Source organism: Cuculus canorus, chromosome 1 (assembly GCF_017976375.1).
Source record: "Cuculus canorus isolate bCucCan1 chromosome 1, bCucCan1.pri, whole genome shotgun sequence".
NCBI classification, from domain to species: domain Eukaryota; kingdom Metazoa; phylum Chordata; class Aves; order Cuculiformes; family Cuculidae; genus Cuculus; species Cuculus canorus.
In genome coordinates this window covers 157950876-157975483 of record NC_071401.1, presented here as the reverse complement: position 1 = coordinate 157975483, position 24608 = coordinate 157950876, and the positions used below count along the sequence as shown (strand labels likewise).

Below are 24608 nucleotides of genomic sequence, written 5' to 3'. Positions count from 1 at the left end.
GCAGGAAATGTTCTCCACAGCATAATAAAGTTAAGGGCCATAACTATGCCAGCAAGATCTCTTTGCAGTGCTATCATCTTCTTTTCTATGGGTTGTATGCAGCGAGAGGAGAGTTTTAGGTAGGTAATACGCAGCAGAATATGGCTGTTACCAGATGGAAGGCTATCTGGTAAACAACAGAGAATATGCAGTAAAGAGGAGAAGGGGAGAAATTTAGCTCTGTTTGCACTGAAGAGAAGAAATAGTGCTTTACTAGAAAGCTACAGCAGGGTGGGCAGAAACCGATGTGAGAACACAGACAGGCACATGTTAATACTGGACAAGGAATTGTTTAAATTCTAATGAAAATCAATTAAATTCTCATAAAATACAATACAGCGTTAGACAATGGGATGGGTCACATTAACAGGGACAACTACTACAGGCTGAGTTTATGGAATACCCAAGAACTAAGTAGAATTTACAGGATGTGAGAAAAGGGAAATGTGAAGACTGAGAAGACCAGACAAGGAAATTGTTGGATTTAGGGATGATTTCCTAGAGTTTTTTTACATTGTACTGCATTCAATGTTTCTCACATTAATTCTTGATCCAGATGCTGAAATTATTGAGACTCCTATAGCATATTAATATCCTTGAAGGAGCTAAAACATTATTACTAGTTTCTGATGTGATAGCAATGAAACAACCAACAATTAAGATACACATATATGATATTTGTTAGCACATAAAAATGTAAAGAAAAAGGAAACAACCCATTCACTACAAAGTTGACATTTTTTTAAAAGAAATTGAATATCTAAATCCACAAAATGCACACAGAGAATTAGTTGCACACAAAGTATTATTGGGCCGCATAATGGAACAAATGACTTTCTGGCATTAAAAACTGCAAAAAAAAAAAATCTTGCTGTTCTTTTGCTGGTGTCTTTGTAAAAAATATTTCAACATGGAATGATACAACAGCAACAAAATGCCCCCAAGAGACTCACTTCAGAGACAATGATTTCCGTTGTACTGTTTTTGTTGACTTTTATGGATTCTAAATAAGGCCTCTAATGAAGTTTTCCTTTAGAAGTGTATTTCACAAATTATCTTTTGTTTTCCCATGAGATTTTATCAAGTAGATACCATAAAAACAAGACTAAGTTCTACTACTCTAAGGATTCCTGCAAACTGCTCTCTCAAAGATGAGGTTAAGCCAGCAATGGACTAGGAATTTTGTCATAAACAGCTTGGAATAGAAAAAAACAACCAAACAAAAACTACCAAAACTCAAACCCCTAATCTAATAAATGCATCATACAGTAGGAAAGCATGGTTCTGCGACACCAATAAAATATGAGTAATGGAGGAAATTTTTTAAAACCAAACTATAAATGCAGTGGTGGGCGTTAAACAGGAAGTTTATAAGCATTTTCCAGCACATTGTAGTTCGAACCGTATTACATACAGCAGCCACAATAACATGACTTGTGGAAATGCTGTTTCACAAGTGAACATCAGCTTCATCTAAATCTGCTTTCTTATATGTTACATGTTTTCACACAGAAGCACAAAAACCTTCCAAATATTTAGCACAATACAAATGTTTAAAGAATATTTTTTACTGAGTATCTTTCAATGCCTTTTTAAAGACTTTGTCAAGAGGAGATCTAAACAAAATACATCTGGTAAGTTCTGTAATTTTGAGAAGAAACAGATAATAATGTTGAATTATTAATACGGAGAGCCATTTCTCTTGGGTTTTTGCATGTTAAGTGTTCATAAAGGAAAGCACTAAGCAAGCCTAAGAAAAGCAAGACTGGAAAGAGAACAATCCAGATGGAGGAGTAATTGAACGAAATGTTGCATTCACTTAACCTAAGGAGGAAATCGGTGATCGAAATACCTGAAAAAAAATAACAAGTGCACCATCTTAGATACAAAAATACTTCAGAGAATGGAATCTCCTGAACTCTCTTTTTTAGATTAGTATTAAGACACAGTAACCTTCAGCTTCCAATTGTTTCACTAGGAGGAGAGGAACATCCCTCTGTTGTAAGTAACTTTTGAGACTTGGCTTATTAAATGGATTGGTGAAACACAATTTCAGGTTATGGGAACATGCTAACCAAAATCAATGTAACATTATTCCCTCAGAAATTTACGTAAGACAACTATTGACATGAGCAATCTGCTAGAAAGTAATGTCTAGATAGTGAAGAAAGAAAAACAGAGGAATCAAGGAGACAGACAATGAGAAAAAACACTATGCGAGCACAAAAACTGAATAAGTGTTCGGAATTGATCTCTGGCATCTGTGCCTATAGAAATATCACATACGATAGTTGACAGGTCATCAACATTCAAATAAATTTGTCATTTCAAATATATTTATTGAGAAGGAATATCCATAGCAAAACAGATTTTCTTCTGGTCAATAATAATATTCTTGCTGGTTCTCAAAGCAGTGCAAACCCAGTGTGATGAGAGTCTTAGTGGAATCTGAGAATTGCACAAGTTTCTAGACATGAAAATTCATGAAAACTCAAAATGTTCAGTGCAAAGATGATATTATCTGTAAAACAACTTGTTTCTTACAAGAAATTTTTTTAAAAAATATCATTCTGATGGTGAAGCACCAACAACATGTATTTAGTTCAGTTGAACACTGGTCTTCAAAACAGGTTTGTATAGTAGAACTCAGATCACCAGAGTCTGGCTTACAGTTAGGCAATACACAGTGAGGTTCAGTGTTCAGTTAACTTACTCTTTTGCATAAGTTATATTTTTCCCCTCCTTCTTTCTTCTCCCCAACTCCCTTCCACAGCTGGAAATCATATTCCATATTTTCTGAAAATATTACAACAGTATTTGATAATTACAGGTTTCTATAGTCCATATCTCTGTATCAGAGATGTTCCCAAACTTTCTGGTTTCACTGACAAATCCCTTTAGCACCATATCATTGCTACCAATCCTAGAATACCAGCAGTATCATAGGCTCACACATTACAGACTTGCTCTTCTGGCAAGACTCTCTCTCTCTTTTACCATTAAGTTTATACAGAAGTTGCATTTCCTAAATCAACCACAAAAATGTTTAAAAAGAAAGTTCCATATTCTTCTCCAGTATCACTATAAGGAGCGGAAGAGACTAAAATAAGGGCTGTATATGTAACTCCAAAACCATAAACATTTGCTTTGGTGAGTTACAGTCATCAGCTATGCCAAGGAAATCTTCTAAAAGGGCAGGTTCTTATTCTCCTTCTGAAAGTGGGCACAGTGTGGTGTTAACTGCTGTTAAATTTAAATCCTGGCTACTAAACTCATATGTACTCCTGCAGGCATTGCAACTCTTTTTGATGGCAGGATTTAAATACATATATACATTATTGACCTTACTCCATTTGTTCTGAAGTTGTCATTGTTAGCCTGAATGGAAGTAAAGTCATACTGACGTCGAATGGCTCTTGAAAAGCCCACATTTTGCTGCATTTGCAGGGTGTCTTCCAGGGTCAAGGCTGGAGATCAGTATCTTTCATCAAATACTCTCTTGAACATTTCCTCCAACAAAAACTGGTTTTAATTCATCATCAATAACATTGTCAGGCAATTTTAAGACAAAAACCCCTGTAGGACTCACCTTAATACAAGCACCTCTTGAGTTTAAAGTTAAGAAAGTTAAGAAAAGAGATTCACAGCAAATAACCTTGAAGAAGGATAAAATTACAGCATCTCCAGTTGAATGGTGTAATTGTTTAGTTGCCTTGAGGCTACTAGGCAGGCAACTGCAAAAACATCACTGCTCTAATTTATGTGTGCATATAAACAGGGAAAAGAAATCAAGATTCTAGTGGGATGTGTTCCTGCCCATCACAGGGGGTTTGGAACTAGATGGTCTTTAAGGTCCCTTCCAACTGGAATGATTCTATGATTCTATGATTTAGCATTAAGGTGTTTTTCCTATCATGATTTAAGAGAAAAATACTCAAGACTGGGGTTATCCTCACCTTTTAAAGCCTTCCTCATACAAGTAAAAGAATATACATAGGATTTTGAAACAGATCCAGCACCCAGTATTAAACCTTGCCTACTTTAGCAAGACTCTGCAAGGCAAGTTAAAAAGCCAGAATGTGAACAGTTCTTGAAGTTTTGGCAAACATAGCTTATTTTTGTTAAGACCATCATGCAGGAAAACCCAGAAAAAGAGAGAAAATCAGCCTCCTTTCTCTAGTAGCAATTCTTGTATAGTCAAGCTCTGTGTGACTTCTGAAGTACATAGTACTAAATAGTAACTGGTGCAGGTTTCACTGGTTTTGAGAATTACTCTGCTATGTTAACAGCACAGATTGATTTGCCATGTGGAGTGAATTACGTGGAAAAACAAAACCCAGCAAATTTTAGTTGATTAAATTATTCTTCCTCTGCAAAACCAAAGTAAATGTAAATTCACAGGAGTAATTCCATAGAACTAGAAAAGAAGCAGTACTACGCTGCCAATACTTTTCAGAAGTACATATATAATTCTTGGGTAATTACTTACAGACTGTCAATATATATCCAGTTTCAGGGAAAATATTGCTTACTTACAAGCATTAACTTCAATATTCATGGATCAGAGGAACCTACCAAATAATAGTGATGATATCTTTTACATATATACCTACAGCGAAAGAAAAGGTTTACTAAAAAACAGAAACATATTGCTCATGTTGCAATTAGGATTTTAGGAAGCTTTTGACTTAAAAGAAACTGTAAAGCAAAAGAAGTAAGGATAAAAATAAGAGTAAAAAAAGAAAGCCCTAACTCATAAATAGGAAGCTGTTAATGAAACTGTTTTGATATAAGAGGACACTGATATATGAAATATAGAATAACTTGATATAAACAGACAGTCACATGATTGTAATTTAAAATTATTATTATAGGGAATCTCATGAGAAAATTTGATGACGGAGCAAAGCTTTAGTTTTGTTTTGCAAAATACTTCCAGAGGTTGAGCTCCAGTGGAGTTAATAATGCAGGCAGGTGGCTGCCTATTGCCAGCATTCAGGAAATGTGTCAGCTAATGCAACTCAAAGCAGGTGTCATTGTTACAGTGCTTAATTTCTGGCAGCAGCTGACGGGATCTCGATGCTGGAACAGAACAGAGTTAGTAACAGGGGGAAATGTTTGCAGATGTCCTTTCATGTATCCAAAATACGAGAGCGGGAGGGCAATTTAAAGTGGAGGGTAGGTTACTTGAGTAGAAGAAAAACACAAATACTATCTCATTGCTCAAGTTTACTGTGTGTGAAACGATGACCTTACAGTCTGCAACAGAGAGATACAAAGTCTTTTGAGATAAGAGTCAACATAAGAAAGAACATCTTTAATTCTAATTAATGTCACCTCAGTCCATAGGATGGATCTCATAGTGAAGTAACTTAGATGTAATAAACCTACCATGGAAACAGTATCTTCTGACTTGGAGTTTACTTCCTTGAGAAAAGGATTACAAATACCTGCAGCATGACAATTGTAAATGGAAGAGGCTGATCTGACTGTGAGGCAATGATAAAACATTTATTGATAATCCTGTTAGCAAGTACTCAATGAATGTCGTTTTCACCTATCAGGGTTAGATTTCTGTACAAAATAGCTAATCATAAGGGATTTCATCTGACAAATAGATAGGATGCATATTTTAATTCCTCTGGACTGGAAAATTACTAAAAATACATGAAATCAATTATTTGCAGATTTAAAAATGCAGACAGCTAAAACCACCAGGCAGGATAATATGCTTTAATTATGAATGCATTATTTGGCATTGTTTCTTTACGTGTGCAGTTGGTTATAGGCTGCAAGTTTAGATTAAAAATGTTAATATTTTATACAGTGATAATTGAAATCATCAAACCTTTTTGACTGTAATATGGGCCAAAAAGTTCTCTTACATACAATATTTTACTTTTGGCATCACAGGATGTTAAAAATACATGATACAATTGAACTATATTTTATCAGGCAGCTTCCTCTGTGGTTTATCCCAAGTGTAAAACATAAAATCAATATTTTTCCAGTTCAGATTTGTGTCTTATGAATCATTTTTTTTGAAGCAGAAAATACTTAGGTTTAATAAATCGTCTATTAAATATTCATGTTTGCTTTTAGAGGCATATTGGACAAACATTGCTTTGGCAAAGAAAAGGCAGTTTATTTTTTGTCCAACAGTTAATTTCACAAACCTAATAATCAATCAAACACACAAAATGTGCAGGCAGGTTTATTATAACTTTTGCATATAAATAACCTAGAGGTAGTTCTGTGATGCTGTTTATCACAGCATCACAGAATAGTAGAGGGTAGAAGGGATATCCAGAGGTCCCATGGTCCAAACTCCTGCTCAAAGCAGGGAGAACTAGAGCGATTTGTGAGGTTTTGAATATCTCTATGGATGGAAACCTAGGAACTTCTTTAAGCACTACAGAGTCTCTGGACAGAAAGGCCACTGCTAACCTCTCAGGTGGACCCAGAAGCTTCTGTAGCAGCTCAGGTTCTGCCTATGCTCTAGAAGATGAAGTTATTTGGTTGTTCAACTCCCTCTTCAGAGTTTTGTTTCTCAGTTCATGCAGTCAAGGAAGAAAAGAAATACTCTCAAGTGTTTTCAGTGTCAACACTGCAGAATGCAGTGAACTGTCCTGTAGCTCTCTGTACAGTCTGTGTACCTCTGTATTTGACAGTGTAATACAATATCCTTTCTAAAGAGAGACACCAGTGAACTCAACAAGATCGCAGCTGAGGCTGCTGGAAATGACACTGTCAGGAGAGAGGCTCAAGTTCAGTTGACATAGCATAATGAAGCACAATGATCTTCAAGAGGCTTGAGTTGAGCTGACATAGCACAACGTTCTTCGAGTCAGCTACATACCCACAACATGAGGAATTACAGGCAGAGATATTAGCTTTTGCTGTAGAAGGAGCAGTGGAGGTTAGTGCATGTGCATTTTAGCATGGCTGATTAAGTTGGGTGCCATCCCATGCTGACCTGGCTGTAACACTTGCCAAGTCACTTGACAAAACCTAGGTGGGGGGTGTCTCTGCACCATACCTGGTGTGCAGGACACACATGTGCAAGGGAAAGTCATCGACCACTCTGACAGCACCTTCCCAGACTTAATGCAGGTCCCTGTTTTCCAAGAAAGGAATTCACCAAAGAAAATACAAGATCCAGATAAATGAAAGGGAAAGATGCATGCAAAGAAAGTGAATCACTCATAACTACCAGTTACAGTTCCCCATAAACACTGATAGTTGGGGTGACTCAAATGCCTGTTTCCTCAACTCACGTCTCAGTTTGTGTATTTATCTTACCGTCCCAACTCAGGTTCTGTGCTTTATTTATCTTAGTGCTAGGATTATTAAAATTGGAAAGACTTTGAGGAGTCATCTTCTGATAATTCATTTCACATTTTTTAAGTCAGTGCTGCAGAATTTTTCTGCCTGGCTCATTTGGAGGTAGAAGCATATGTGAGCAATTTTTCCCTTCCTCTTCCCCATTATATGAACAGTTGTTATACTCCTTCAATAAAGTGGCCATAGTGAATTTCTGCGCAACTGCATTCTGTAGTCTTACTAAAAGTACTAAAGTGATCTGATATATAGAAAGGATGTAAGCAACAATTTTACAAGGAAGTTGTCTTGGAAATCTGCCAAAGCATGTGGTAGAGCAGCCATCTCTCCAGATACATCACCATCACTACATGAAAGGGAAGCGCTTTCCAAAGCAAAATTTGATGCTGAGAATAGGCTCCATTACCACTGCTCAGCTTACAATTCAGGTTAATATAATTAGGTAGATTTACTTTTTTCTAAATCCCAAAGCATGCTTAGACTGTGCAAGTCTTCCCACAAAAAAAAATAAAAAAAAAATATGCAAAACAACAAGAGGCAGAGGAAAATCCATCTTCATGTGCTGGCATCAACAAGTCACAGTTTCAGGCTGATCATGAGAAGAAATGTTACAGTTTAGCGCAGAAAAAAAATTCCTAATAATTGATGGTCTACATGGTTTTTCATCTCTGCTCAGCAAAACTCAAGGTAATTTGACTTCTGTATATGACTAGATGATCTGATGTTAAAAAAATACACATCAGTATCAGAAACAGAAGAAAAAACCACAAGTTTCTTAAACAAATGTAGCATTATTAGAATATAAGTGCAGACAAGAGGAAACTGAAATACATAATAATATCTCTCCAGTAAGAAAAGAGAATATTGGATCCTTTGTGCATCTCTGTACAAATCCCTTCATTTGCCAGATGCGCTTTAAATGAAACAAGGTCAATATATGACAAGGGCAAATTATGATTTTGCTTTGCACTGTTCTAATTTGTTGTGATAAAGCAACATCCCTACATGGCACAATGTACTGACAAGGCAGACACCTAAACATGAGTTCCACTACTGATCAATTATTGCTATGCCAAATGTGCCTATTGATATAAGGTGCTAGATGAAAACACCTCCTGCGTGACACAGAAGAGCAAAGCAACACCAGATGGGACTCAGTATTTTAATGGTTCAGATAAATGTGGTAGAGAACACACGACGATTTGCTCTCCTAGGTCAGAGCACTTACATGAAGATTTAATGAGAGTAGTTGCAGAAAACAAGCAAGTCCTTTGCTCGAAGGCCAACATCACTGTCACATGAGGTAACATTAGTTTTGATCTGATTGCCTATGTTGCAAAGTAATGATACCAATTCTAAAATTGTTTGCTGAATCATATTGAAATTTGAAATCCCTATGATGCTGTGAAATTAAGGCCAGACAACACATACACTGGCAAAGAATCCCCCTCCAAATTCACTTGCAACACAGCAAATGCTGTAATGAAGATCTTTGCTTGGTAGAAAATACTACCTCTCTTTAGATATGAAGAAATATTACTTCTTTTTAAGAAGTCTCCAGCTAGCAAAAGGCAGATGATCCAGCTTAGGAAAGTGCAATTGTCTTTGTTATCTATTACAGAAACAGCTATACATGGAAACATTTCTATAATTTTTTATTTTGTACACTTTCCATAGAGGAGCTAAGTCTCTCAGAGCTGCTGCCGATAATTCACAGTCCAAAAATGAAACAGAAGTTAACAAAGTGGTTTTTATCTGTCTAGTACAATTCAGATACTTTTATTCTGTGTAAAACTTTAAAGTAGAATTGAAATTCTCACCTATTGTACCTCTGGTACTAGTATATATAGAGCAATCTGTTTCATTCTCCTATACAGGGAACTGTAAAATGTAACATGAAAATAAAACTGAGATAAAATCTCACTTCACTTTATAAACCCAGTTTTTCTTACACTTTGTAGATGCACTACTATATAATTTTTCTTTTGTTAATAAGATTTCCTGATATGTCTCATACACCAAGGACTTTATAGCTGATAATTCAATTATTTTGTTGAAAGGAATGTGCTTAAAACCAAAACAGTTTGGGCCCAGTGAATATTAGAAAGGATTTTTTTTAAATGGGGGAAAATTCCATTAGTGCTGTATCACCAGACAACGGGAAAAAAATATGCAAATTGCAGAACACTTTCTTAACAAACCACCACTTAAGGAATTGTAACTGTTCATAAGCTGCAGGCTGTAGTTCCTGTCAAGTATTTAAGTTGTAACACCTAGCATGTCCACAAAATGTGGTGTAGAGATGTGCTTTTCATTGTTTGATGCAGATTTACAGAGTCACTGTAGTTACTTCTTCTGGATAAACCCACACACACCCTCATGCAAATACACCCTCAAATACCAGAACAGAGATGTCAGGTTGGATGGGGCCTTGGGCAGCCTGATCTAGTGGGACGTGTCCCTGCCCATCGTAGGGGTGTTGGAACTAGACGATCTTTAAGGTCTCTTCCAACCAAAACTATTCTATGATTCCATAATCCTATGATTCTCCGATTCTATGGTTAGGAATTTCTATGATTCTATGGTATTAAAACTGTGTGGCACATACCTATCTATGTTCTTGCTACTACATACTGAAAGCTGCGCAACTGAATTGTTGTCATCACAGTTAACACAGCAAGGGAATTCCTTTCCTAAGACAGTCTCATTGGTCTACTCTCCACTATTACCGTATTGCCCTTCAAACAGGAAAGAAAAAACTAAAAAAGTTATTGATTTCAGCAGCATAATATTTTAAAGCATCTCCCCCTCCTCCTTTGCCTGTCTTACACACACATAGAGACACACAACTGAAAAATTCTCCCACTGATACATTAGTTTCCTCCTCCAGAACCCCTTTGCTCCATCTTGTTTGTTTGTCTCCTTCCCAACATCACTTTTCTCTTACCAGGTTCTATCGCACAGCCACAGAAGGCAATAAGTCCTACTCATCACTCTTTGACTGCATACGATGTACAACAGAGGTATTTCCAGTGTCAGACTTCTGCCAATGACAGCCTCTGGAGCACAACAAATTACAGATATCCGTATTTTTTCAAGCTTCAGATTAAGAAAGTAAAAGGAAGTAATCTTAACCTTTGAACTGGAGGAACCTTGTACAATATAAATACATATAAAATAAAAATATATAAAATTTTATAGGAGGAGTTATACATTGAGAAGGGGTATTTTCTTATTTATCTGCCACGACTTAATGTGGGTATGCCTCCACATCTTGATACTAGCTTCCTCTTAATGCTTTCTGACCATCAACTTTTTCCTCCTCTTTCCCAAAACACCAATGTGCCCACTTTCCCCGTGTAGTTTTTACACTGTGCCTTTTGCCTGGAATAATGCATTAGTAAGATGCATTAATTCCATTTCCTTTCACAACAGAGACAGAAAATAGGTCAAGGTGGAAATGTAAATAGATATGGCAAGCACTCATCAATTCACAGTCAAAACAGCAAAGAACAGAAGATGTCTAGTAATGGAAAATCTGCAGAAGCATTAACTTATTCCATAACTTGGGCATTTTAGAATTGATCTTTACAACTGCCACACAGTTCTGTTTTCTTTGCACTTCACCAGTGCTGGGGCTGATCCACAGGTCTACTTATATAAGTCCATAGATACCACTTGGACTAATCCACTTATCTTCAGTAGTTTACAGATACAGTATGCACCATATATCTGACCCAGTTTCCCCTGCTGGACACTGGCAGGCTGCTATGTTTGTGTCAAAACACTGGCATTATCATGGCTTTAAATGCATCGACCTTGAGAAGCTGCCTGAAGGCTTACTTCCAAGGAGAAGACACCACAGGTGTGATTCAGGACCACTATATTTAGATGTCTGCAATGAAGAGGAACAGGTACCTTCGGGGCACAATTCCTTTGTTGTTTTCCTCAGATCAAGATTACCTGTTGCCCAGAAGGGCTTGTTTCTCCCCAGCCAGATACCTACATTGCAAATAGGTACAATTAATAAGATGGTCCCTTTCCCTCCTGGTGCTCTGCAGTACAAGCACCTTATTTTCTTTGGATTCCTGTTACTTTCCTCACCAGCCACTCCACCTTCTGCAGTAGTATAGACACATTACTTCCGACAGGTACAGCTTCATGGGTGGCTCTAGTTCACTGCTTGGCTGTCTGGGATACATCACAGTGACAGCAAGTGATTCAAAATATTTTATAAGGCCTTGGCTGCCATCCATTTCCCCATCCCACCTTATTCATTCAGCCCACAGAGAACACAAATGGAAAAACAGTTAAGTAGCAAAGCCCCTCACTGTCATCCACTGCACTTCAAAAGGCTTCTTGATTTTGGTCAGTACTTTCTGTGTTTTATCACTGGAATTCTTCTCACCTTTGAAGTTTTGAAGCTAATGACAAAATCCATAAATTTGCACAAGACTGTTGACCCAAGATGTTCTACATACCACAGTTTCCATCCTGAAGCTGCTGTTTTAGAACATTAATTTAATCCAGTTCTGTCTCATAAATCCACAGTTTCAAATAGCAATAGCATTTACAGTACAAACTCAAAAACTCTGGAGTTGAAGGGCCAGGCTGTAGTGTGCACTGAACTACAGACATGGAATTAAAAAGCCATGGCTATCCTGACGCAGCATTTGTGACAGTTCTGCTTCAGGAAGGTGACCTTCAGACCTTTCCCATCAGCACTCCCTTGACAGTAGATATGCCTGAGCTTTTCTGGATACCCCAGAAAATGAGGTCACAGATCAGATTATTAACATCTAAGGCATGGAAAGCCACAGCCTAGATACAGAAAACCAAGTTTCTTAGTGGAGAAGAGCATATAAAGAACAGTGCAGCAAAACTCCAAGTTACTGGAATTACTGGCAGTTAGGCTAACCCATGTGAAAACTGAGTGTAACATACGCCCTTCGTTTAAGATAAATGTAAAGAGTAGCTGGGGTCCCTTATGGAATGGAAAGATTAAAACTAAAATAAACCAACAAACAAACAAACACACAAAAATCCAAATGGACATAAAAAATGAATAGGTGTAACCACCTAGAAAAAGGCACATGAAAGTCCTGGGCAACATAGTCTTGATCTTGTAGCTGTCCCTGTTTTGAGCAGGAGACTGAACTACAGACCTTCTAAAATCTTTTCCAACCAAATTATCCTATGATCCCGTTTAAAGGCAGGGAAAGAGCCAGTCCTTTGGACTAGGCAAGAGTGCTTACAGATTTGCTAATGAGCTTGAGAAACAGGCATTTCACTACCTGCCTCGTTGATGTACTTACACTGGAAGGAGAAAAATCCTAATGAAATTGAACTGGTGAAGAAAATGACGATAAGAAAAACCTCTAAAGGGAGACACTTTTGACTTTGAGTCAGTCGAGAAGTGCTTAGTATTACAAACAAATAAATTACCTTTCATCCAATTCTTCCAGTCTCCATGGAATTTTTATGAATTTGTTTTTAAGAAAACAGATAGCAACCATTAAAAAAAAAATATTCTTTTTGCTTTTCACTCCCTAGTCAAAATGATGTGAAAGATCCTGAATTGGAGCATGCTTGGTATTACTTGATGAAGGGGCTTTCAGACCTAACCTGTACACACAGGAAGAATAACTCCAGAGATGCTAAATCTTCTTGAGACCATTAAATTGAAGTCTATACGCAAAATTATTTTATAAGTCTGCATTACAAAAAAGACAGAAGTAGTGATGCACATAAAGATGTCTGAATAGCATTCTCCTAAATGGGCATAACATTTTTATAGCTTCTATTTTAAAGAAATAATAAAATATATTAGAGAACAATATTTATTGATGTTTGGTAATCGAGCAAATCAGATTTTCACAATTGGCGGAAACATGAGAACATTGTAAGTATCTCATTTAAATGGCCATTTTAAAGGGAATGACCTGAATAGAAGAGATTTTAGCAGATCAGATTGATTAAAAAGGCTTAATGTAATTTTCCTCACAAAAAAAAAAGAAGTAAACAGAACAATGTTAAAAGTGGAGAAAGAAATATTAATTGGAATTTAGCAACTACCAGTCAAGCAAATAAACTTGCTGATACTCTTCTTCAAGAAACAATTTCTACTTCTGAAACTAATCCAATTAAGCTAAAACTGTGAAAAGAATACACTAAAATTAGATGGATTGGTTGTAACAGCTTATTATGGGGGATAATTTTCCAACCAATTTCATTTAAAAGCCCGTCTGTACCCAATTTCAGATCCTTAAATTTCTACATAAGGAAATTGTGCAAACTACATGTCAGTAATGTTAATACAGACACAGAAAGATATAGAAAAACTATATAATTCTACTTCTTATGCAAAGAAGTATGTGAATGTGAAAATCCCTGAATACGCTACCATTATTACTAACCTACAATGGCAGATTTTGAAAACATGACATTTATAAACTAATCTGAAAGGAGAAGGTCAAGTAAATACATTGGAAATGAAGAGGTAATGTCTCTAAATGTACAAGCCACTAAAAATAACATGAACTTTGCATACTGTAAGAGAAAGTATAGAGTCATGGTTTCCAGATATACATGTGTCCAATTTGTTCTTCTCCTATCTACATTTTCAACCTGGAGGTTTTCTTCTTCGTGGAAAGTTTTGAATTTTAAAAAGGTATAAGTGATGGCTGATAAAAAAAATAGGTACAATGTTCTAATATTAGTGCTTGATGATAGAGACTTCAGAAAAGGAAGTCAAATCTTATTTGTTATAAGTGGAAAAGTCTATTTGAGGCTATTAATGGAAAAAAACAAGCTATATCTAAGAAAAGTAGAAGTATGATACCATGACGACCTCCAAGATGAAAGAAATGCGTCCTTACACCGTTTTCCTTAAAAGGTACTTTTAGAGATTCTTTTGAGAGCTTTCATATAAGGATTCAAACGATATGTGTGCACAGAAGAGCGTTCCGTCAACCTGATAAGATTTTAAATAGAGAGTTATAACTAATCGGCTGCCAGAGGTATCGGTCAATGTGGCTATCTCAGGAACATTTTTCCCTCAGGTCAGGCTTCATTAAACTTCATTTACAACATTACTTCGTTACAACTCAAACAGCAAGAAAACAAATACATAAATATGCAGTGGCTAATGCCGGATTTAATTTGGACCCAGAGAGCCATAAACTGAAACGTCTTTTTCAATAAAATCTGAGCACCGAGGTAATTTGACTAGCTCTATTTGTGAGGCTCTTACCACAATTAAAACACAATTAGTCCTAGGCACACAGCACCAGTGCTCCATTTGCTCCATGACTGATGCTAACCTGGTATAACAAAGAAAGTAATAGGGCAATGTGAAGCCCTTTTATGCCAAGAGTGGGTAAGAAAGGGAATTGTTCTTTCCAGACTCATGCTTCCCTCCTGCGACTACTTCCAAGGAGGACAGCCCCACATCACTTCATGCTGCAGGAAAGACACAAATGTCCCCTAAACCGAGAAAGTATGTGACCACTTGAAATTGTTACTATTGTTCAGAAGTATAGTGCTGTAAATACAATGTCATCTTTTCAAAACAACCCCAAAATCATCAACACAAAAGAAGAATGTAAAATGTTCTGCTGGCATTTCTATGTATTCTGCCTTTCTGCTCCCTACAGATAGCTCTAGACTTCTGCTCATTAAGCCAGAACTATCAGGGAGCACTGCAGCAAACCAGTCATGTCACCTCTGGGCAATGAAAGCTCTCACTGTGCATTAAGTGATTGGATCATACTTGTTCCTGATGCCACTGACAGGCAAACAACATCTCAAAAATAATTGCATTTTAAGACCAATTATTGTAAAGGGAAAGGTGACTTTTGACATTTAAAGGACATCTTATATGTAATCTTCATCATTTTTTTTAATTCATCGCCTGACTGTTTTTTTCCCATGAGCCTGGTGTCCTTCAAAATGTTTTTGACATTCTGATCTGTGAAGATTCATGACAGGAAACTCTTTGACAAAAAAATCCTGCTCGACATCTCTGAAGTGTCTCAGAGACCTTTTAATTCCTTTTCAGTTATCTACATGTTTTCTTTATTATTGCCGTACTCCATAAAAAATCCATACTTTTTTTCAAATGGACTTCAATTTTTCAGACACCGTTTCTTAGTCTACTAGCTTTACGAAGTCCTGTTAAAGGCTGGAATTTGTCAATTTGGAAACATACTAATTTCTGGGCTCCCTCAGACAATCAAGATGGTTACTTTTAAAAACTGCACACTGAAATTTGAGTTCAGACTATATCCATCCAGAATTCCATGTACCTCCTTGAATTTCTCTTCTAAATTGCACTATGCTGTACAGTGGACGTAGTACCTGACCTCTAAAGCATTTTCCCTCAGAAGCCCAAGTAGCTGGAAACCGCTCCACTGTTTAGCAACAATGCTTTTTGATACAGAGGACCATCTGGAAAAGGACATTGTTCTGTTCGTACCTCTACATTTTTCTGTAAAACATTGACGAAAAAACTCCACTTGCTATTTGCATTAAATAATGGGCTAATAATCTTTGGAAGACCAAGGCTGAATTTGGATGAAATGAACAGCCCAACATTTTAAATGAAATAGCTGGGAGCACTTTCACTTATAATGCATGCAGTAGACTTGCATTTCAGTCTGTTCCCCTTTTTGCAGGCATAGTTTATGTCACTTCGATGTCTCCGCTGGTGATTTGTGGATGCAAGCAGATACAGTGCTTAAACATTAAATAACAAACTGCGCCTGCTAGTAATGGGATATTATGCTGTTTGTGAAACTACAGCTCCTGCAGGCTGCATAATTTGTATCTTAAGTTCATTAACTGTAGATGGTTACATATCGAATAATGGGATGAGAAAAGTGAGGTCCTGAAACAACTTACTAGACTTGAAAGCTACTGAGTGCTTGAAATCAGCTTCAGCAGTAGATTAACACTGAACTACATGCAATCTTCTCCAAAGATGAAGACAATCTAGTTTTGTCCAAACACTAGTTATTCAAACAGGGAGAAATGCTTGCCAGTGTTACACATATCTTACTGTTTTACTTATTGCAGCTCTAGCATGAAAGCAAAGTTCTCTCCCTAACGTCAAGGAACTGGAATATCTACATATTATTTTTTTCATTACCTTGAGACAGATATTGGCTATCCTTATCTTCTCTGTGTGTATCCATGATTGCATACATGTATATGTGTCCAAGCATGTGCATGGATAAGTGTGTGATGACTGGAGTTATTTACAGTAATTATCACTCTATCACTATCAAAAAAGAAAAAAAGAATGGGAAAGAACTGGATTTCTTCTTGAAAATGTCCTTGAGTAAGGTTTAAAATTAAATCAGCAAAGAAAGACAGGATGTGTAAATCGAATAAAAAATGATGTATTTTAGAACGCAGTAAAGATCCCTCAGCTAGCATAAACTGTCATTGCGCTGTTGACTTAAATGATAGGGTGACAGCAATCTGCCCCACTGCAATTAAAGGAGTCACAATGAATCACCCTCTTCGCAATGAGAGTGGTGAGACACTGAAACAGGCTGCCCAGAGAAGCAGTGAATGTCCTCTCCTGGGAAGTATTCAAGGCCAGGTTGGATGGGGCCTTGGCAGGCTGATCCAGCAGGACGTGTCCCTGTCTATGGCAGGGGGGTCGAAACTGGATGATCTTTAAGGTCGCTTCCAACCCAAACCATTTTATGATTTTATGATTATTATAGAACATAAAAGGAAGATGTGAACTGTGTTGGAATTAAGAGACTCATTAAGTCAGCAACCCCTAATTTTTCTAAGCGAGAAGCTATGTAGTTTGTCCTAAAGGGGAGCCTGTTAGCCATAGGTGACAACCTCCATGTGGGCTGACGTACCGCTCCTGTGTAGTATGAGTGACCATCATGTGCACAGTCGTCCTAGTGCTTCCTATACTGCACATATGTCACAGAGTGCACATAGATATCTTCTTCTCTGTAAAAAAAGTTTGGAGAGCAGTAGATGCAATTTTCGTGGTGGAAAGCTTTCCCAGGTCACCCTTTTCTCTAGTGGATAGGTTTTTTTGCTACACTACGGAGCAGTCTCAACATAACAAGGAAGAGATATGAACACCAATGGAAAAAAGCAGCCAGGAAAAGAGATTCCTCGGCTGACCTGCAGCCTGCTCCTTGCCACCACACAAACTTTGCTGGCAAGGTGCAATAGTAATTGGGCCATAGGCTGAGCACTCTGTTATAAACTGTATGTATGGTTGATTACATTAACACCCATAGCAGCAATAAATTACAAACAAGTTATTGTTCTTTCAATAACTGAATAAACTGAAATTGTAACTGAAATAGAAACTTAAGAGTCAACTTCAAAGGCACTCAGATATTATTTTGCACTGCTTCTCAGAGGACCAAATTACTTAAGCTAAGTTTATAAAACACCTTTCCTCACTCAGATCTGCAAATGCCACTTGGGGTCTGGAAGTCAGCTTAATTCTTTTCTTCCCATGAATCACAATCAGCAATAACGTTTATGTAAGAGGACTCTCATGAACAATTGTAGCAATGATGCACAAACCAGAAGAAAGCAGATCAGTCTCACATAATGGTTTTGGCTCTGGTGTACTAACAACAACAATAAAAAGTAGTAGAAGTCATTTTTTCAACAAAGAAAGATTATAATATTTGACTACTCTCAGAAGCAATAGCTGTTGATCATAATATCTCTTTCATACCATCACTTTCTGAGCACAACTCTATTTAAAGTTTCAGTCTTTGAAGTTCTGTTATTTCTCATCTTCATTCTTTATTTTTAACTTTAACCTCACTTTGACTCGGTCATAAGTCTGTTTTGGTTTTACACGCAGGTATGAGCCAAGAGTCACGGTGATACTATATTGTGTGCTCTTTCTGTCATCTGTAACTTCTCTCAACATTCATCATTTTAAACCAGGCTTCAAACTGCTGCTAAAAAGAAGTATCTTACTGAAATACATATTGTTAGCCTCCAGAGTTCTGTCCCTTTAGTGCAATGCTACAGTGACATTAACAGAAACTGCTTTGTAGAACTCCTCCAACCTGGCCATCTACATGTGCTTGCAAACTCGAAAAGTCATGAAATAATAGTATCCTGTAATTACATTCCATCAGCTACTGAAAAAGATCTTGAAACATAACTTTCAGACTCAGATTAACACAGTTTTCAAGCTCAGATTATACATGCTAGTAGATCCTTGCTCATACAACAGAAGTGAAGCTTATACTGTGCTTTTCTCCCCTGTTTTCTCCAAGGAACACCTATTGCATATTTCTGCTACCTACTGTATACATTAGCTCCATGTCAGCAGCCAGATGTTGCCCCAGAAATGTCATCTGCTGCTTGAGGCAGGGAGCGAGTGCAATTAGAGATGCCCTGGTGACAGCTTGACACTTACGGTGGCAATGTTTAAATTTTTAATCAGGCATGTAACACAAAAACCACACAATTTGGATTGTTCTTGAAAAGTGGACCAATACACTACATTGACATCTTTTGTTTTCATTTGGCAGACACAAAGATCAATGTGCGGGCATAAGCCCAAATGGGTTGGCTGCTTTTTGTGAAGTATCTGAAACTAGTTCCTGGAGCATCTACTCACTGTCAGGAGACCATCATGTTAAGGCAGTAAAGAATGTTATTGCTTTAAAGCAGTTCATTGCTTTTATCCTAAAATATTAGGATACACAAATATGCAAAGTATATGAAAAAATGGCCTGAATACTACTTTCACTACTTATGTGAATAGTTTCCCAATCAATTTCTACTGGCATGTCAAATGCCTTTTCAAATAAACTGTATCAAATCAACTTACAAATTAAAAACTTTGGACATAACTGTTAAACAAAATGTATGATGTACATTAGTAGTAGAACATCTCTGTATGAATTAGTTTAGTGCAGTCGTGAGAAGGTAGGAAAACACAAAGCATGCAAAGATCAAACTAAATGTCATCTGCTCTCAGGCCTACATGACCTGATGCTACCCAACATCAGATGAATTTTGGATACACGGTATTTAATTGTATCGAAAATTATCTTCTTCTCACTTTTACAAACTGCAGATCCAAAGGTGGTGTGTGCTTGTTCATTGAGCATAGATTTCTTTGAACTATTTCCTCTCTATCCTGCATTTGCTTTGCATTGCAGCTCAGCTTAAACAGGTTGCAAGTGAACAAGCTATGCACGTTAGCTGCTTCACATTGGCTACCTTTGTGCATGCTTGTATTGGGTTTGCACGTCAAGGTTTTGATACCAGGGAGCTGAAGGGATGGATTATTTGAGAAGCTGCTAGAAGCTCCCCTATGTCTGATAGAGTCTCCACGACAGACCCGTGGCTGGTCAAGGATAAGCCAATCAGTGATGGTGGTAGTGTCTGTGACAATGAATTTAAGGAAGGGGAAAAGTTGGTGAGCAAGCGCAACAAACTGTAGCTGGGGAGAGAATATATAAGAAAAACAACTCTGCAGACACCAGAGTCAATGAAGAAAGAGGGGAAGATTCCCCTGCAGCCCATGGAGGTTAATGGTGGAGCAGATAGCTACCTGCAGCCTGTGGAAGGCCACTTGCCAGAGCAGGTACATACACCTGAAGGAGGCTGTGACCCTGTGGGAAGCACGTCCTGGAGCATGGTCCTGGCCAGGACCTGTGGATCCACGGAGAAAGAGGGACCCACACTGGAGCAGGTTTGCTGGCAGGAATTGTGACCCCGTGGGGGGCGCACACTGGAGCAGCTTGTTCCTGAAAGACCAGACTCCAGGGAAGAGAGCCACACTGAAGCATATTCTGAAGAACTGTAGCGTGTGGAAAGGACTCACACTGGAGAAATTTGTGGAGGACTTGTTTTCTGTGTGAGGGACCCGACATCGGAGCACAGAAAGAGTAAAAAGTGCGCCTCATGACAAGGAAGGAGTGACAGAAAAAATGCTTGATGAATTTACTGCAACTCCCATTCCCCTGCACTGCCTGAGGAGGGAGAAGCTAGAGAAAATTGAGCCTAGGAGGAAGTGGAGCTGAGGGGAAGATGTTTTAAGATTTTGGTTTTATTTTCTCAATATCCTACTCTGATTTGATTGATAACAAATTCAATTAATATTCCCCAAGCCCAGTCTGTTTTGCCTGTGATGGTAATCGGTGAGTGGTCTCCCTGTCCTTATCTCAACCCACATGCCTTTCATTATATTTTCTCTCTCCTGTCCAGCTGAAGAGGAGAGTGATAGAGCAGTTTTGGTGGGTACCTGGTATCCAGCCAGGGTTAACCCACCACAATGTTTTTAGTGTAGTACAATTGCAAGTACTTTACTCATGGCTGTCTGTAATACTTTATTTATCTCACTTGTGAGACACTGTAGAAAAGGATAAATCAATATAGAAAACTTCATATCTGGCTGAAAAGAAAATATAGTATATTTGCCCAGAGTGACCTACATTTTCAATTAATTTACCAAGAACTTCTATGTATATGACCAGGTGTTGGATGTGATCCATGTTGGGCTAAGACAATATATTCATCCTATCCAGACCAAATACACACTGAAAAGCAGGGAGAAAGTCAGAAAATGATTCGTGCTGTTCCACTGGAGTAACACTCGCTCTTAGAGCTCTGTTTTCTATAACTTCACTAATTCAGCAATCTGTTCCTTGGTCTGGGATCTCCTCATTGTTTACTACTAGATATACAGAGCACAAAAGCTGGCAGAACTTCCATGGGAAAGTGGTGTGGTATAGCTGAAGAACAAGAACGCGAATTCATTGGAGAATACCTACAAAATATTATCACCTTTTTCTAGAGTCAGAAACATATACCTGTTCAGATCTTTCTCAGCTACATGATCTTGATGTTGGGCCTGAAGTTATCTCAACATTTACGCATTCATTTCAGATTCACTTTCTCGTTTTGTGCTGTTAAGTAAATATTTTTCTCTATGCACCCTCCACATCCTGGGTATTTTTTTTGTGCTATTCTTGTCAGCGAGTCACTGCAGTCTGTTATTCTCTTACTGCAATGTTACTGAGAAATATGGTTTTGAAACTGCAGTATGAACAGATCTGTAAGTTTTCCTTTCAACACTGATTTCACATTAAAAACATAGGACCAACATGATCAGATGTCAATATATGAACAATCAGTAGTCAAAGGAGAATGAACGGAAACCCACACAAAATTCATGGAAGGTAAAAAGGTTTTTTTCAGTCCAGCTGGTTACAGCCTGTTGCCTCTGTAGGAATTCTGCAGCCAAGGCCAGAGACAAGTCTCTTGTTTCATCTAGGGGCAAGCTTGTCCCAGTAGAAGCAGTGTATTATATATGAACAATTAGAAAACAGACCTGCTCTTAAAATATTCCAGAATTAAAACTCATAAGGATGCATAGTCTCATCAAAGGGAGAAGTAAAATAAATGAGAGATAATTTCAGCTTTAACTGATCATACCACTTAGTTTAAAAATAAGGGTTGTGCAGCACAGCAGTTACTCCATGGAGAGAGAGGGAGTGTACCAAGACTGTACTTATTTCCTTCAGGATTATAACTCAATTTGAAAACTAAAGTGATCATAAAATATACGTGTTAGGTTTTAATCTTAGGTCAGAGTCATATGTTAAAAAAGATTGCTACCCTAGATTTTAAAACCAGCCTGAGTCATGTAACACAACCTCTTTTTTGTCATTCTGCATTTAGAAAATGTACAATTACTAATGCTAGCAAGAAGTCACACCAAGGCCAAATGAGATTAATAAGAAATAAAACTGCATGTCTGTAGTATAGCAAAAACTGAAATGAATAACCAAATAGGTAGAACACTCATGCAGCAAAGGCAGCAAAGTCCAAGTAAATGGGCTTGAAAGCCACAAGAAAACTCTATAGTAAGCACTTGAATCATCAGTTTGTAAAAGTTTTCTGTGCAGAATGTTACAATCAGTTTCATAAAACTTAAAATAGAAATTGATTTTATAGCTTTCAATGCTGACTATAGTACTGTAACAAATCTGCAAAATTTGCAAAGTAGGAAAAACGTTATTTGAAACCATTTGACAGATGCATAAAACCGAGGATTCATCCCACTATCGCTTTCTACACTGCTCAAACTTCAAAGACTTTTTCAGCATCTCTCCTGGTGGAAGCAAGGCAGAATTCCAGGATGTAAAGCTAAACAGCTGCAGCAACACTCTTGTGTTCTTGGATTTTGGGTTTCTATTCCTACTGACGTTGGTATATTTACAGGCAACAAGTAAGAACTGCATAATGGCTATCATTGAAAATGTCTATCAATCCCTGCAGCACTGAAGATGCTGACTTCCAGGTTATTCGAAGAAAAAGTTTATGGTAACCGGTTCATGTAACCAGTGATATGCTTTTATACACTTCTATTCATCAGAACCTGCATTCATTCAAAAACTTCTAAAGAAAAGAAACCATTTAATTGTTCTGGCGAGAAACAAGTTTCATTTTTTCCTCCCCAATGTATTCCAAAGAAGCATGCACACAGAAGTACAGGCAGAAAATCTATACATGTACAAGGAGTTCAGTGAAAGAAAGGGAGATAATGAGCAGCATCTACACAAATGACTAAAGCCTGTAACATGAAAATTCCTCTACCGTTTCCATCACAGGCAGCAGGACAATGCAAGGGTAATAAAGGTGAAGTTGAATCAAGTACAAATAAAGCCAACTATTTAGTATGTATATTCTTCTCACAGTGAGACTAGCCCTGTTTAAACACACCTAGAAAAATGTAGGAAAGAACATATTCTAGGAAAAAAAAAAAAAGAGAGAGATGGTCTCTTTAAGCCTTGCTCCTGCTACCTATCAATAAATTTTTGGACACTTTACATTCATTTTTACATTTTTCATTTTCTTGTCCAGAAAGGATTTACTGGTTTAGAACATTGTGTTGGAAATAATATTGATAGAAATGATTCATATGTACTGTCCAATTGTTTCAATGTTTAGGATTAAGACAGAAAAGGAGATATTAGGCTGGTTTCAAACTGCCAAAATATCACCCAAGTCCCCCTGCAGGATGTCATTGGTCAAGTTAAGTCTCTGGAAAGAGTACAAAGAACCTTAGCAAAGGGTAGGACAGGTACTTAAAATGTAATAGGTGCCGAAATATGGATTGCATTGAGTAGAATTTAGGCCATCCAAACTCAGCATTTATTTTCTCTATTGCATAGCACAGGGGATGAAGTTCTGTGGCCTAATTGTGCATAAGGTTGAAAAGGATGACACTAATGGCCCACTTTGGTTTTCAATTCTTGTGTCTGATTTTCCTTTAGGCTATGCTTTCCCACTGCTCTGGCAATAAATAGCCTATATTTAGACATGCTTAGAAGCATTTTTTCACTGCTATAACAGAGTAAAGGGGTTTCAGAGTAAACAAAACTCATACTCTCAGATTCTACACAGATTTAAATGATGAAAGTTTTTTCCAAGAAAGCTCTCTTACCTCTTTTTCCATTTGAAGACCTTCTGCTCTGATATTTCTCTCAAATACTTCCCTCTTTTCTGTCTGTGGATTGGATTTTCTGTACACCAGGATGTAGTCAATCCGACATTTTCCATCTCGAAAATACAGTCCATTAGCTTTGTTCTTATCAGGTACCTCCTGTAAAGAGAAGGTAAAACGTTTCAGTAATGCTAATTTGCCTTGGAAATTGCTGCATTGGTGTTTGAATCAGGAGTTTTCAGTAGTAATCAACAGGAAAGATAAGGAATCAGAATAAGCTGTTCAAGTTTTTAGGTGCTTTACACACAGTGCCTCTGAGGTTGTCTGAAAGGATTACAGACTTTCTAATTTCAAAACCAGGTGGTCTTCTTAGGCAGGTGTTTGGTCATATAGGTATGAGATAGGACCAAATAGAGAACACGAACCAACCTTCCTTCCCTACCACCCTGCATAAAATTAGGAATAACTTCTTACATATAAATCAGAGAACAGCATTACAGAAGTGTAAATTTAAAATGAAGATCTTAGTACCATAGAACGTCTTTATAAAGGTGAGAAGAAAAACTGGCATGAACATTTAGTGTGGAGAGAAACACAAAGACCTGGCACAGAGATCCTCATTGCTTTGGGATTACCCCAGTACCTCTGCCTCACAGGACACAGAAAATGATATGGAAGTCCTGTTACCTACCTCACCACACCTCACCAAACTAATTACAGAATAGTCTTTGATCAAGCAACAGCTGAGGAAACC

The 24608-nt window shown here is 37.5% G+C and overlaps 1 protein-coding gene across 10 annotated transcripts in view; it reads right to left on the bottom strand.

The window, feature by feature from the left end:
• The window catches only part of ANO4 (anoctamin 4), a 213775-nt gene that overhangs the window by 78832 nt on the left and 110335 nt on the right, over positions 1-24608 (bottom strand). For 6 of the 10 annotated variants that reach the window (XM_054073539.1, XM_054073520.1, XM_054073548.1 and 3 more), the window contains one exon: positions 23855-24013. The exons of 3 other annotated variants lie outside the window; for them this stretch is intronic. In XM_054073539.1, coding sequence (XP_053929514.1) covers positions 23855-24013 — 159 coding nt within the window. Of the gene's footprint in view, positions 1-23854; positions 24014-24608 lie in introns of those variants that run through there. One more of the 10 variants, XM_054073587.1, reaches the window with a different exon arrangement.